Raw genomic sequence first — 17,500 nt, forward strand, 5'->3', positions numbered from 1 at the left:
AACATGATGATAAAACATCATGAAAATTAAATTAAGATTTTTTTTTTCTCCAGATAAATTGAACTCAAAATTTGGTTAATTTTTTAAAGAAAAAAAATCAACATTAATTAAATTTACACACATTTTTAAAAAAACTAAACATGATCCATTTGGAACAATTTGAGTCCATGTTTTAAGATGGATGGATAGAACGATAGATAGACAGACAAACAGATAGATAGATAGAACGATAGATAGAACGATAGATAGAACAATATAGATAGACAGACAGACAGACAGATAGACAGGCAGATAGATAGATAGATAGATAGATAGATAGATAGATAGATAGATAGATAGATAGATAGATAGATAGACAGACATAGATAGATAGATAGATAGATAGATAGATAGATAGATAGATTGACAGATTGACAGACAGATAGATGATAGATAGATAGATGGATAGATGGATAGATGGATAGATGGATAGATGGATAGATAGATAGATAGACAGACGGATAGATGGATAGATTGATTGACTGATTGATTGATTGATTGATTGATTGATTGATTGATTGATTGACTGATTGATTGATTGATTGATTGATAGATTGACTGTCCTCGATGAGTAACAACAGAACCACGTTTGATCAGTATAGACAGGCTGTGATGGGGTCAGACCTGAGTTGGCGAGTGCGATGGCCTTGAGCGTGACGAACTCCTCCTTCTCCACCTTCAGCTTCTTGTAGCGGCGCACGAGCTGCAGGATGGACAGGTACAGGTCCAGCAGACCCGTGAGCCGCGAGTGCTCCTCGTCCATCACGTAGTCCTCCGCGTACACCAGCTCGTCCTCGTAGGGCAGCGAGCGGAACACGATGCTGAGGATCAGGATCTCCATCCAGGCGCTCTGCAATAGACTCATCTGGTCTCCGAGAGACAGGCTGGAGAAACCTGAGAAACCAAGAGACGAGGCGTTCTTTAGTCATTACACAACTCCACTGAATGAAGACGCTGTGTTGAAAGCAGGCTGTGAGGAACACACGTAAAAACGCCCTAGATCACGTCAATTTCACAACTCACAACAGTTAAAACTGCTTCATGGTGTTTTTGTCAACTTAAAAATATGTATTAACATATTTGCAGAAATATGCTTCATCGGTGTGTTAAACAACAATACAATCCATTGAACACACTGCACTTCTATCCCTCACTGCCTCATTCGCATTCCTGTCCACAATGAAATATGCCGCTACTAAGGTCTATACGGGCAGCCCGGGGCTAGTTGTCACACAGGGACTCACATATCTATGAGGTTTTCACTCACAGTTGTTTTCTGACAGTGGTTTTATATGTTTAAAATTGGATATTTATTGTGAAGTCTGTCCTCTAAATAAAAATTCAGCATCATCATATTGTAAAATTGGATACACAATACAATCGCACTGACATTTATTAAAATCATGCTTTATAATTTGTTCAAATTCTGCTAAAATGTCAACAATACGCTGTGTTAATGGCAGGTATCGTTGTGACAATGTAATCCCTCAGTGTGTGTGTGTGTGTGTGTGTGTGTGTTATTTATTACAACACCTTTTTTGATCATTGATATGCAATTTTCTTTTAGGATTATAACTACCAGTCCTGGGATCCCCCATAAAAGAAAATATATTGTTCAAGTAAATAATTATCAATTCATTAATATGAAACTATAGTATGCTATGAAGTAATTTAGTTTGATAAATGAGAATATTTTCTTATTTTCTCCAATTGGTGGACACTGAAGCGCATGTTTGATCCAGAAACACCAGAGCAACACTCATATAAATGAGATAAGGTGCTCTTTATTCATGCGCTCTGACAGCTGTCAATAAACTCTTCAGTGATGTTTGCACATTATACGAGCGTCTGATGATTAAAATGATTGCTTCACAAGTGGACTAAAGCGGCGCTATCTCCACGCTCTCGATTAAAGAGCTGATAGATTACAGTATTGATCGACTCACCTGACCCCAAACCTTCATATGAATGGTCTTATTGAGGCCGAGATGAGCGGGCGATGTCTATCTGACGCTTCGCAGTGTTTGTGGGCCGACAGACAGAACGAGCCCGAGGAAAATAAGAAAGCGGGAAAAAGGGGAAGCTGAGTGTTTAATTTGCTTTATCAGCTGGGCGAACAGCTGGAGGATACATTAATTAACAGATTGCGATCAGGACTGCGGGCCCTTGACAATGTGAAGAGGGATCAATAAGGGCCTGGGAATGGAGGTGGCGGGATGAACGGGAGCAGCCGGAGAACAGGTCAAACATCTGCAGGTGCTCCTGGCCTCGCTTCATAAACACAACACGTGAAATACTTCAGCGATCCAGGACTCGGTTCACACACTCGCTACAGCGATCCAGGACTCGGTTCACACACTCGCTTCAGCGATCCAGGACTCGGTTCACACACTCGCTTCAGCGGACTCGGTTCACACACTCGCTACAGCGATCCAGGACTCGGTTCACACACTCGCTACAGCGATCCAGGACTCGGTTCACACACTCGCTTCAGCGGACTCGGTTCACACACTCGCTACAGCGATCCAGGACTCGGTTCACACACTCGCTACAGCGATCCAGGACTCGGTTCACACACTCGCTTCAGCGGACTCGGTTCACACACTCGCTTCATAAACACAAAACGTGAAATACTTCAGCGATTCAGGACTCGGTTCACACACTCGCTTCAGCGATCCAGGACTCGGTTCACACACTCGCTTTATAAACACAACACGTGAAATACTTCAGCGATTCAGGACTCGGTTCACACACTCGCTTCAGCGATCCAGGACTCGGTTCACACACTCGCTTCATAAACACAACACGTGAAATACTTCAGCGATCCAGGACTCGGTTCACACACTCGCTTCATAAACACAACACGTGAAATACTTCAGCGATCCAGGACTCGGTTCACACACTTGCTTCAGCGATCCAGGACTCGGTTCACACACTCGCATCAGCGATCCAGGACTCGGTTCACACACTCGCTTCAGCGATCCAGGACTCGGTTCACACACTCGCTTCAGCGATCCAGGACTCGGTTCACACACTCGCTTCATAAACACAACACGTGAAATACTTCAGCGATCCAGGACTCGGTTCACACACTCGCTTCAGCGATCCAGGACTCGGTTCACACACTCGCTTCATAAACACAACACGTGAAATACTTCAGCGATTCAGGACTCGGTTCACACACTCGCTTCAGCGATCCAGGACTCGGTTCACACACTCGCTTCAGCGATCCAGGACTCGGTTCACACACTCGCTTTATAAACACAACACGTGAAATACTTCAGCGATTCAGGACTCGGTTCACACACTCGCTTCAGCGATCCAGGACTCGGTTCACACACTCGCTTCATAAACACAACACGTGAAATACTTCAGCGATCCAGGACTCGGTTCACACACTCGCTTCAGCGATCCAGGACTCGGTTCACAGACTCGCTTCATAAACACAACACGTGAAATACTTCAGCGATCCAGGACTCGGTTCACACACTCGCTTCAGCTATCCAGGACTCGGTTCACACACACTTCATAAACACAACACGTGAAACACTTCAGCGATCCAGGACTCGGTTCACACACTCGCTTCAGCTATCCAGGACTCGGTTCACACACACTTCATAAACACAACACGTGAAACACTTCAGCGATCCAGGACTCGGTTCACACACTCGCTTCAGCTATCCAGGACTCGGTTCACACACACTTCATAAACACAACACGTGAAACACTTCAGCGATCCAGGACTCGGTTCACACACTCGCTTCAGCTATCCAGGACTCGGTTCACACACACTTCATAAACACAACACGTGAAATACTTCAGAGATCCAGGACTCGGTTCACACACTCGCATCAGCGATCCAGGACTCGGTTCACACACTCGCTTCAGCGATCCAGGACTCGGTTCACACACTCGCTTCAGCGATCCAGGACTCGGTTCACACACTCGCTTTATAAACACAACACGTGAAATACTTCAGAGATCCAGGACTCGGTTCACACACTCGCATCAGCGATCCAGGACTCGGTTCACACACTCGCTTCAGCGATCCAGGACTCGGTTCACACACTCGCTTCAGCGATCCAGGACTCGGTTCACACACACTCGCTTCATAAACACAACACGTGAAATACTTCAGAGATCCAGGACTCGGTTCACACACTCGCTTCAGCGATCCAGGACTCGGTTCACACACTCGCATCAGCGATCCAGGACTCGGTTCACACACTCGCTTCAGCGATCCAGGACTCGGTTCACACACTCGCTTCAGCGATCCAGGACTCGGTTCACACACACTCGCTTCATAAACACAACACGTGAAATACTTCAGAGATCCAGGACTCGGTTCACACACTCGCTTCAGCGATCCAGGACTCGGTTCACACACTCGCTTCAGCGATCCAGGACTCGGTTCACACACTCGCTTCAGCGATCCAGGACTCGGTTCACACACTCGCATCAGCGATCCAGGACTCGGTTCACACACTCGCATCAGCGATCCAGGACTCGGTTCACACACTCGCTTCAGCGATCCAGGACTCGGTTCACACACTCGCTTCAGCGATCCAGGACTCGGTTCACACACTCGTTTCAGCGATCCAGGACTCGGTTCACACACTCGCATCAGCGATCCAGGACTCGGTTCACACACTCGCTTCAGCGATCCAGGACTCGGTTCACACACTCGCTTCAGCGATCCAGGACTCGGTTCACACACTCGTTTCAGCGATCCAGGACTCGGTTCACACACTCGCTTCAGCGATCCAGGACTCGGTTCACACACTCGCTTCAGCGATCCAGGACTCGGTTCACACACTCGCTTCAGCGATCCAGGACTCGGTTCACACACTCGCATCAGCGATCCAGGACTCGGTTCACACACTCGCTTCAGCGATCCAGGACTCGGTTCACACACTCGCTTCAGCGATCCAGGACTCGGTTCACACACTCGCTTCAGCGATCCAGGACTCGGTTCACACACTCGCATCAGCGATCCAGGACTCGGTTCACACACTCGCTTCAGCGATCCAGGACTCGGTTCACACACTCGCTTCAGCGATCCAGGACTCGGTTCACACACTCGCTTCAGCGATCCAGGACTCGGTTCACACACTCGCTTCAGCGGACTCGGTTCACACACTCGCTTCAGCGATCCAGGACTCGGTTCACGGCTCAGAGATTCACATGCACAGCGTATTGATTCAGCTAACAGAGAATGGACGTTCTGGCAAGGTTCTCTCAAAGTTATGGACAAACGTTGGTCTAGTAACATTAATAGAATGATTGTTCAAAATGATCTAGTCTTATATAATGTTCTCAAAACGTTATTTATATTTATTACATGGCTTGGCTGAATTCTAATGTAGAATGCGGTCTGTTATTTCTTGATAACCGCTGCGAAGTATAACACACCGTTGCCATGAAAAACAGAGCGTTGCTATGGACACAGGATTCTAACCGTAGAGACGGAACGGACTATTTTCTTTAGTGGAAGGAATACAATTGTTTTTAAATCAATAAACTCCTTTTTAAATCAATATTTTGTGTCAAATTCTTGATTTATTTGGTAGGTAGCCATGTAATAAGCGGGATAATGTAGTGCGAGGCGGTTGTTATAGCGAATACAACCCCTTCAGGATTCAAGCTCCACTTCGCGTCGGGGTCCCGATCAGCCTGTCGGGGTTGTATTCGCTATAACAACCGCCTCGCTCTACATTATCCCTTACATCGTTCATGGAGCTTTTTTCAGACGTTTTTTAAATGTTACTAGTTTCAGAACGTTCGAATGTAACATTCCAATAATGTTTGAAGGATGATAAAACGGAATGTTCCCTAAACGTTCACTTAACAGATCTTTACAACAAAACCGAATCAACACTGAACTGACTTCAGCTGAAAAGTCCACAGTAGTCGATTGTCGAGTTCACGCGCGTGATCATAGGTAACTAAACCTATGCGCGTGAACTCGACAATCGACTACTGTGGACTTCGACCGAAAACAGGATGTAAATACAGGTATGTGCGCTGGCTGAATAAACATCATTTTTATTAATATCTTTCACATCTACTGCAGTCAGATTCACCCGCGTTCACTCCAAAGGAATCACTCACATTTTCTGTGCACTTGTAATGACACATCAAGGATGTTAAGAGCCTAAAAGCAGGTTTAAAACTTGCCCCATTGAAGTCAACAGGGTGCAAATTTTAAAACGAGGATAACACGGTGTAGGCAACACCGATTTTTGTCGTTGTTCTCTGTACTGACAGCACTCCAAATGTACAAAAAAATTAGCTCAATGTTAAAATTGACCGGAGTTCTCCTTTAATAGTGATGCATTTGATCATTTTGCTGCTGTTGAGGTTTTATAAAAGCTTTGCATTGTTCACAAGAATAGCTCTTACACACGGCTTATCTTCAAAGGAGACGGAGCAAGTCTTTACATTTTGACAGAAGATTATGACAATCAGCTTTTAATTCTAAACAATAAGACTAGGATTAGGTGAGGAAACAATTACCCATGATGACTGTAAGAGTTGGGTGTTCAAGTCAAAGTCTTGATAATGTTTGCTAGTCTCAGAATCACTTCAAGTGCCGTTCAGACGTTGTTTCTCATGTCCGTTTACACACGCTGAAGTGTTTCAGAGATCTCTCGGTGGAAAAACAGCTGCCACTGTGATCTATCTTAAGCACTAGTAAAAAATGTAATCAGTTTTTAGCTTGTTTTTATGCAGCCCTATAAAGTTCATAGCTGGAAACATATTCTGTGACAAAGAAAAGCTCGGCCGTCTCCCCGTGAAGTATTTCACGCTCGCTAAATCAAAGGCCTCAATTCTGTAAAAAGGCAAAAGCAGAAACCTTCGCAAAAAGGCTTTTTATGAGTCCGGCAGGCTTTTTACAAACAAAATAACCATAAAAAATGACAAGTTTTAATCTGCCTGTATTCACAAGCCTATCTGTGAGATGTGTCGCTGTCAGTTTATGGCTGCGCTTTCCTCCTCCTCCTCAACTGATGGTTTGTTGGTGGAGTTTGTGTGAGTTTCACTGTCAATCAACGCCGTCTCTCGAAAGCAAACCCTTCAGCCCATGTCACATGATGCTGACAATAACAATACATCGCTCTTAAGACCTTTGCATTGCGCACATATGTCGTGTCAAACTATATTCGATGAGAGTAAAGCACCGTGTTCTCAGGTCATATGACGAACTCATCATTAACCCTTTCACGCATAGTGGTCACTACAGTGGACAGCTATTCAAAAAGCATTTTTTTGCAAATGCATGGATTTTTATGGCAAAGTTGCACATCAACCTCTACAGTGGACTCTTGTACATCATCCTATACATTGCCACCAAGTGGCAAGCCGATTTTTTCCCCCCTCAAAACCAAGATGGCCAATGGTCAGTCAGAAATGCCAAGTTGCTCCGGAATATCCACCCATTCCCTCTATTCTAGGAGACTCTTGTAGGTAAAAAAAGTATTGCAGCATCAAGCAATATCTAATGAGTCATATCACAGTTACATTTTCCAAGTTTTGATTTTAGATTGGGAGAAAATTCTGATTAATCATCTGTCCACTATAGTGGACCTCATGCATCAATGGCTATATTTCAGCTACAATTCATACTTATACTGTGAATATTGTTTTTGAAAATACTTAATCTGCAGTAACTTTTTTTGATTGTAAATAAATGTATTTGTATTATTAGAATGTAATTTTCATTTACATCAAAAAAGTAATGTGATTACATAATGTATGTGACTTGTAATGCATTACTTTACTTGTCAGATCAAAAAGTAATCTGATTTTGTAATGCACGTTACTTGTAATGCATTTCTTTACTCGTATTATCAAAAAGTAATCTGATTTTGTAATGCACATTACTTGTAATGCATTTCTTTACTCGTATTATCAAAAAGTAATCGGATTACGTAATGCAAATTACTTGTAATTAATTACTTTACTTGTTAGATCAAAAAGTAATCTGTTTACGTAATGCACATTACTTGTAATGTGTTTCTTTACTCGTAACATCAAAAAGTAATCTGATTACGTAATGTATGTGACTTGTAATGCATTACTTGTCAGATCAAAAAGTAATCTGATTTTGTAATGCACGTTACTTGTAATGCATTTCTTTACTCGTATTATCAAAAAGTAATCTGATTTTGTAATGCACATTACTTGTAATGCATTTCTTTACTTGTATTATCAAAAAGTAATCTGATTTTGTAATGCACATTACTTGTAATGCATTTCTTTACTCGTATTATCAAAAAGTAATCGGATTACGTAATGCAAATTACTTGTAATTAATTACTTTACTTGTTAGATCAAAAAGTAATCTGTTTACGTAATGCACGTTACTTGTAATGTGTTTCTTTACTCGTAACATCAAAAAGTAATCTGATTACGTAATGTATGTGACTTGTAATGCATTACTTGTCAGATCAAAAAGTAATCTGATTTTGTAATGCACATTACTTGTAATGCATTTCTTTACTCGTATTATCAAAAAGTAATCTGATTACGTAATGCAAATTACTTGTAATTAATTACTTTACTTGTCAGATCAAAAAGTAATCTGATTTCGTAATGCACGTTACTTGTAATGCGTTTCTTTACTCGTAACATAGGAAACACATAGGAAAAAAATCCTGACTGAGGTTATCATAATTCACGCATGAAAGGGTTAAAAAAGCACTTCTTTTAATGCCCACATCCACAAGCGTGTAGATATGAAAGCGATATTCTTTTAAAATCAAAGTACACAAACTTGAATTACACAGATACGCATCCGTGGACGGTTTATGCATTATTAATACATCAGTCCCGCAGCGTCATTTCATCAGTGTTATATCAGGAGTGATATCAGAAATCACTGCACACGTCCAGTCTGTCCTGTGCGTCCTCTTTTCATCTCCACATTCAGTCTAAAATAATAAATGTTTTAACTAACAGATTAATAACAGCACATTTAGACAATTGCTCTGTATTTCAGGATTTCTAAAATGTTGTTTAAATATGCAAATGAGGCATTTAATTAAAATACACACTAATTTGAGTACGTTTTCAGGACAGAAATCCAGGTACAAAAATCTTGTTTGGTTTTGTTGGCATATTAGAGGTAAAGGGGATTTTGTATTGTGAAGTGAATATGCCTTTAAAGATATGCATTGTAATCGGGTTAATGTAAACAAGGTTTGTCTAGAAATAGACCCTTAACTCACTATAAAAGTCAATGGACAGTCTCCACTGTGATCAAATCAAACGTGTGTTTGTGAGATTCCTCTACATTTCGCATGACATCATCAGCTGGGACCCAATCAATACTTGTCTGCTCATAAATTACGCCGCTCTATAAATAATTCCTCACGTGACTTGAGCTCATGCGTCTCTCTCGCCTCGTCTCAGGCCAAAATACACATTCAAATAAAACTCATTCAGCAGATTTCACCCGATATAACCACTATCATATCAGCCAGAGAAACACAAGACGATCCTTTTACAGTCTTATTAGGTTTGTACACAATTTGACACATATCAGATCTTCATAATTTCACAGATCTGCTCAATCGGAGGCAGGGAAGACATGCAACATACAGCAACCTTGAAGTCCAATATCAATCAGATTTCTTAATTCGTGTTCTTATTGTAAATGAATCATCAGTGAATGTTATGAATGAATCATTGTTACGTTATTCTAAAGATAAAATGTTCGTCTTTAATTATATTTCTATTCCAAAATAGATAAACATCAATCTGGCAACGTTTTATGACGTTGGTTGTACGTATTCCCTAGTGAAAAATAAATATACTAAAATGTATTTGAAGTACATTTATTTTATGCTACGTATTCTACAAATAGATTTACATAATGATGTACTTAATAAATATCCTGTAATTGTACTTTTAGTACACTAAATTGAAAGTCTGCTAAATTGGAAGAGTTAATTTAGTACTTAATGCACTTCAGTTATCCAGAAATAGTGCTAAAGTTCAACTAAAGATAAACTTAAGTATATTTGATTGTGTTAAAGTGGGACTATTGCAAGAATACTTTAGGTACACTTTAAATATCTTGCTTTTAAAGACTGATATTATACAGAGATCATACTATCCTTACTAATAGTGATATTAAACACACTTCAGACTTAATATTAAGAAATGTGCATCCAAATAAAGTTTAATTATATTTATATCAGTAAGTCTCAAGCGATATGTCAGTAAATATTTGTAGTACACTTAGTATGAAATAAATGTATTTTAAATACATTTTGGTATAGTTTTTTTTTCCACTAGGGTTGCACCAGTTCTAACGCTAAAAAGTTAATGCTCTATCACGTTTTAAAAGGTAGCAGATTATGTAAAAAAAAGGAAACGTGAGATAAAAACACATTTGCTGAAGCAACCATGTAATTCTAGCCTGATTCTAGTAGTTTTTATTACGACTTGCATTACAAGTGCAGTTCTGTACCAGGTGAGCGAACGAGCGAGTTTACTCTCAGATTAGCCAAACACATGGAGCTGTTTGTGTAAAACGTCAAAATTTGTTTACAAGTTATGCACTATAATAAAAGTGTTTTGAGGCCATAATAATGTATTGTGAAAGGAACTTAATCTGCACCTGTAATCATATAGTTTGTGTGAAAAGGAATAACATTCCTTACATAGTGTTCATTTCAGCTGGAAACTGCAGTGAATTTCACCAAACAAGCCTATTTTGTCAACTGTGTAAGTAAAATGGCTTCTGAGTGCCGTTTCATGTTGATTTAAATGGAGATCTATCGATACTTTACTAGCGATGAGCGTCCCATCAGAACCTAGAGCTCATTTACTCAGTGAAGCGTGAACTGTATGACGTTTGCTTCTGTTAAATACAGTAATACCCTTGTCTTAATCTGCGTCCCGTGACCTTGTGACCGGCCCGCACCGCTGCGTACTCGTCCCCAGAGACGCCGGGCCTGACATGAGCCCTTCAGCTTGATGACAGCGTTAATCAGTCACGTAATTACACATCATTTATTTCCACTGCTAAACTGATTCTATGGTTCACGAGTGGCCGTGTAGTATTGACGGATCTGACCCCGCAACACAGCTTCCTCGAGGGATCGACTCCACGTGTCTTTAACTGTGGATGATAACTGTAACGGACAAATCAACAGAACGTGTAGCCATGGAAAAGTGAACATTATATTTCAGAAGTGCCTTTTAGGAAAACGACGCAACAGGATATCTGTGATACGAGTTTGCGTGTTCATGTCCTGTCCAGTGCGTTCATGTTTTTACCCGTGAGTCGTGTCTGACCTCGACGGACTGAACAGAACAAGTGAACGGGAGAGGATTACTACATTGAAGAAGGCGGAGCCTCACAGCCACACCCACCTATTACATCATCACCACAGACCAATGGGAGTTCAGAGGTGGTCAACCAGCCGGAGAGTTCACTTTGGCTTCGTCTACAGTAATCCGGATACATTTGAAAACGGCGTTTTCGTTTGAAAGCGCTCTCCGTCCACACCGGCGTTTCAGGCGTTTCAGTGCGGATGAGGAACTTTTGGAAAACGCCTGAAAACACTAAATTCACCTTTACTGCGCATGAGTAAACCCTCACAAAAGCTCACTGAAATGAGACAGACGGATAAATAAATAATAAAGTTATGGCGTAATTCTTCTGACAGGATCATTTTATTTAGCTAAATATCTCCTCATTCACTGAAGCGTCCAGCTCTCACTCAGCATTATATGTTTGGTGTAAAACGCTAAAACTGCTCTCATGTTCAGCAAATGCGAGTGAATCCTGTCATCTTTGCAGGACTGTGATATGAAGAGTGTGCAAAGTAACATATTTCAGCAACTGTGTGAAAGTGAACAGCTCATAACAGGCACAATACCGCTATAAACATCAATATCTATTGGTACAATATGTGTCACATGACTAAACTTACGTCATCGTTTTCAAATACCTCTGTTTCTCAGTCCACACGACAACACGAAACAGCGTTTTCACATTTATCCACTTTGGAGAGCGTTTTCAAAAAGCTTCGTTTTCATTAATAAAAACACCGTCTCAGTGTGAACGGAAGGACAAAACGGAGAGAAAAAGATTATTTTTTTTACAAACGAAAACGTATTAGTGCGGACAAGGCCTTTGATGAGCTGTTTTGAACTCATGAAACAAAGTCCAAGCGAAATACACTTTGGCCTGATTTCACTCTAAATTATGTCACACCGGTTTCAGTTTCACTTGAAGTATATCGGGGTCTTTACAAGCCAAAATATCTGTGCGAGTGAACATGACTGCATCATCTCTGCTCACACACTGGTAGGCGACACACGCTGGACCGCTAATGGCATGTTGACGATTAGTTGACGACTTTCCCGGGCAAGTAGTCGGTTAAGTAGCAAGCGCTAGAGCCAAGACTCCTGTCCTCTGCGGCAGACACCCCTCACGCACCTCTCCCATCCCACGCATGGGTGGCCAAGGGGTCGGGTCCGGGCTTTGATTGCCCCATCCATCACGATGGAGCCCGTCAATGGTTAAATTGAATATACTAAGGCCTGTCGGTCGGTGTCTATATTTAATAAAGGCCGCTGATGAGGTGCTGATTTATCGGCCGGCAGTATTCACACTCCATTACAAGGAGATTACACAGCCCGAGCTGGATCAGCCTCGCCAACACAGCAAGGAGATTTCACCGTTTAATGACAACGAGAAAACAGCAAACCCAAGCCAGGGGAGGAGAGAGAGGGAGACGGGCGGATGCAAGAGGAATCGCTGTGTGTACGAGGGGAATTATCCGCCGGCATCAGGGGTTACCTGGATAACTGCACATGCGTTACCAAAGCAGTTTAATGCATGTGCGCATGACTGATCATGAAAACTGTCCAAATATCCAAATTCAGTCTGGCTGGTCGAGGTGGAAAGGTGAGGACACATTAGCCAAATCCCAGTGAAATTTTGTGTGCAAAAATGGGTCTATTATCTATAGTCAATCGGGTAGCGATGTATGAATAGCCATCCAAAAACAGCCCTGACGTCTAGGCTAAAACAAGGCAAAATTTGGGTTGTCAATGAAAATTGAATAGACGTCAAGCCATCGCCCAAGAATAGACTAGTCATCAATTAGATAACATGTCAACGAAATGAAACCAAACACCTTGTAGTCACTGTTGACTTTGCTTACATGATGGAATATCAAAGATCTCACAAGTTATTTTGGCTGACATGTAACCAAATTCAAGGTTATTTTGGCTAGACGTGGGTTTCTCATAGCCTGATTATATCAGGTCTGTAGTTACCCGAGACAGTGAAATGATGGCTATTGCTTGCTGGGAAATTACTTTCAAACCAAGCAGCTGTCTGATGGTCAACGCAGGGAATTTGCATTAACAACTTGAACCCCTGCGAAATTTGCATGAGGAAACGTTTCACCCAGATCGCATGGATTCCTATTGAAATGACTGGATTTGTCCGTACCTTTATTGTGGGCTGTGCGTGATAGCTGGAGCAAATCCTCAGAAGTGACTGATATTACAGTCATTTCAATAGGAATCCACACGATTGGGATTTTCTTGTGAGCGTGAAATATATTTCGGGTTCAAAACATGGATTTGACGAGGAGAACAACAGAAAGCTGCTTGGTTTCTGTGTGAGCTGTACTTCATACATTTCTACACTATTGACATGAGACAATGGACTGAATTTGCTTGCGAAATGTCCCTGAAATGTCACAAGTGTGACCACACCTTTAGGATTTAGAAAAACTGAGGTATTTTAAAAGCAATGTAATAATGCCTTTTTTTTTTTTTTACAAGTGACTTTACTTGCTAAAATTTCACAGACATGTTGCTAATTTGACCGATTTGGCCAAAATGTGATATTAAAAATTACATGTAATGACCAAGCGGCAACCTTCCGATCTCTCTCTCAAAACCAACACGGAAGTGACTTAAACTGCAATTCATCGTCTGGCCACTAGAGACAGGCTTCGAAAGAGAGTCAATCCCATAGACCCCCATGTTAAAATGCCCAACTTTACAGCAGAAAAAAACATGTTTACAGCCTGGTGCAAAAAGTGGTTTTGGCCTATATGGCTAATTTTACCCTTCATGACGACTGTATATTTTTATACTCATAGGTTTAAATGATATTAAGCCTTAAAGTTCTGCATAATTAAGGGCGTGGCCACTTGAGTGACAGGTGGATTGCCGCTGATGTCACTACTAGCACTACTTTTGTCTTCTGTCTGTTAGCGTCACGTCACCTCAGCTATTATTAAGCTGCACATATTCGGTTATCCGAATGTCAAGATGGCGGCTGGCTCCGCCCACTTTGGGCTTCACAAATGCCCTTCAGAAAACTAGTCCATACAGTCTATGGTAATGATGCTTTATTTTGCAAGTGTCTTAGTTATGTGTGAGCTGTTCTTCATACATCGATAGACTATTGAGACAACAGGCAATTGAACATTTCTCAAAAATTCCGCTAATATGACCGCAAATATTGGATTTGGCCAAAAAGGAGGCATTGTCAAGTCAAGTCACCTTCATTTATACAGCGCTTTTAACAATATGAGTTGTTTCAAAGCAGCTTTACAGTGATAATAGGAAATTACAGTAACAGAGATTGTTGTGGCTTTACAGCAGCTCTAGAATAAAGTTATTGTCCAGATAAAGTTAGTTTTGATTGATTGATTCACTTCTGTTGTGAGGATCATTAGTTGTTAACTTAGGGGCCGCTAACACGACACCGTTCTAACAGAAAACCTAAATTGTAAAAGGCAACTTAATTTAGCAAGTGCCTTTCCTTCAGGAGCGCGTCTGTGATGCCTTCAAATGCTGCCTATGTAGGCGACACCTGTGTATTAGGACACAGCCGATTATTTCATCACGCTCTTGATCAAACAGAATAACACTTGAGAGGACGACCACTATCATGCCACGTGAACTCCCACAGGTTGGGAAACAATCCGACACATTCTCACCGCAGAATTCCCAACTGGAAGAATCTGGCCCCGGGAGTCAGGGGTCCGGAGCTGGCAGATCACCAGCTGTCTAATGTGACGGGGCAACTGAGTCGACCAGCGGAGGAATGCAAAGCTTTATTTAAAAACCATGTGGGTTTTTACGGACGTTGAGTCACAGTCCGACTAGCATGTAGCTGGTTAGCATGTCTGTGAAGTGTGAGCGGAGGGAAACTCCAGGACTGAAAGGCGATCCGGCCGAGAACAAGAAGCTAGTGTATGTGTGTCAAAGGTCGTTAGCACCTTAGCGGGGAAAAAAGCCCTCTGTCAACATGTCCCACACATCAGCTTTAATGAGACGCCACTCACACTATTTCCAGAGCCTGCTCTCAGCGCGAGCCAAGCGGAGCCGGACCCTCGGATCAGGGATTAATGAACAGTTAATCAGCGGACGATTGGATAGGCCTGACCGTACGAGGAGGCGTTTACTGCGTTTACTGACAGATGAGACGGTGTGTGTGAGCGCAGTGTCCTGAAGCGCTCTATAAAGAGCTTCACTGGGACATATAAACACGAGTGCGCTCCGGACAGGTGTGTGCGGGACCCGGGGCGGCCGGAGGCCACTGTGTGTGACGACTTTACACTCATAATCAAGTTCCATCCCACACTTTACCTGTTGCACTTAGAATTATTTTACATTACAGAAATGAACAGCGTTTTACGTTGACTCTGGTGAGAACGTCACTGTAACATCTGGATGAAAGATAGTCAGTGGTCTAACTAAGATCAGTCGAATAAAATAAGTTTACTGAATAGATTAATTTAAATTAAATTAAAGCAGAATATGTGCGTTACCTGCTGGATTATATTTTTTCAATAAAACGTTGTCGATAATAACAATGTGCATTAAGAAATTGCTCAGCTTAAACTGAATGCACACCTCACAGACAAAACAAAGCAAAGCAATCAAACAAACAAACAACTGTGGTTCAGATTCAAGGCAATGTGAAAGATAGTCAGTGGTCTAACTAACGTCAGTCGAATAACACTAGCATTTTAATGCTGTTTAAAAAAAAAAAAACTAAAAGTAAAGCCGCATTAGTGCATATTTCTCCATCACTGACTAATGATGTTAACGTTTTAAATGGCTTTTGTGCAATATTGTTTTGTTTTATACAGTAAATACTGCTGAACGATATACGTGAGTGTGTGTATGTGGGTATGTGTGTGTGTGTGTGTGTGTAAGTGCGTGTGGGCATGTATGAGTGTGTGTGTGCGTGTGTGTGTTGTAGAGCTGTTTGAGGAGACTGTGTTTTTGGGTCAGTAGTGATCCAGCCGGCTGTAAGCGCCTTGCTGAAATGCTCTCTGTGCTGACGCAGCACTGCTGTGTGTGTGTGTGAGTGAGTTAGCGAGTGTGTGTGTGATTAAGAGGGTCAACATCCTCCTAATCTCCTTACTAGATAGCACTTCACCCAGCTAATGATTACCATCTTCCCCAAAACCACAGACGGACTGCACACCTACACACCTTCCCTTCCTCCTTTACCGTCTGTGTAACTGCAGCTGACCGGACGACTTATAATCACACACGTTTTATATCCAGTTCTCTACGGTAGATGCAGATCATGATGGTCATTGCATTCGTAGCTCCACTAATGCACACAGAAGCATGCTTTATATCGGAGGTATCGTGAGAGTGAATCGGCAGGCGTGTCAGTGGTTGTGTTTCCATTAACCGATGTTATGCGATTAAAACTTTTTTCCTCTCGCGATAAATCTTTCCAACAATCATGGCAACAGATGTTGGTGGGTTTACATGTATCTAAGCCACTGCACTAGCCATTATGTTTAATGGAAGGAGACGTATGTGTGTTATCCAAGCATTAATGTCAGGGAAAGACCCTTATACTGTGAGCGGCTCATATGAGGAGTTTCTGGGTGTTTCTCCCTCATCTCTGCTTCAAGCTCTTGAGAAACTGTGGCATTTCTTTGAGGCATTTTCTTTTTCCATTGCAGTTTTGCGAATAAACCTCCTCATGCGAGCGCAAAAACGTTTTTGCGATATATGCAAGTTTTTGTGCAATTGGCGTGTTTCCATTGGGTGTATTTTCAATTCGCAATTTCAATTAGCATATTTTGAAGGGTAATGTAAACATGGCGATAGATACATTCATATATCCCTCCCCCCCCGTTTACTACTGGCCCCAGTCCAGAAAGAGAGTAAAGACATCGTTACAATAATCCATGTGACTCCAGAGCTTCACATGTAATGTCATGAAGCGACAAGTATTTTCGTGCGCAAAAATACATAAAATAACAACTTTATTTAACAATCTCTTTTCTTCTGTGTCAGATCTCCTGCGCTATTCGCGTAGTAAACAGAAGTAGTAGCTCAAACAGTAGAGCGCTGGCGCTTGCAACGCCGAGGTCATGGGTTCGATTGTGTAGCTTTGGATAAAAGCGTCTGCCAAATGCATGAATGTGAATGTCAACCT

General features: G+C 41.8%; 1 protein-coding gene across 1 annotated transcript in view; it reads right to left on the reverse strand.

Annotated features, from left to right (window-relative positions):
• Positions 1 to 17,500, reverse strand: part of esrrb (estrogen-related receptor beta) — an 82,129-nt gene that overhangs the window by 3,846 nt on the left and 60,783 nt on the right. The window contains exon 6 of the mRNA XM_084394042.1: positions 664 to 933. Coding sequence (XP_084250168.1) covers positions 664 to 933 — 270 coding nt within the window. The remainder of the gene's footprint in view (positions 1 to 663; positions 934 to 17,500) is intronic.

This window comes from Rutilus rutilus (genome assembly GCF_951802725.1).
Source record: "Rutilus rutilus genome assembly, chromosome: 21".
NCBI lineage: Eukaryota > Metazoa > Chordata > Actinopteri > Cypriniformes > Leuciscidae > Rutilus > Rutilus rutilus.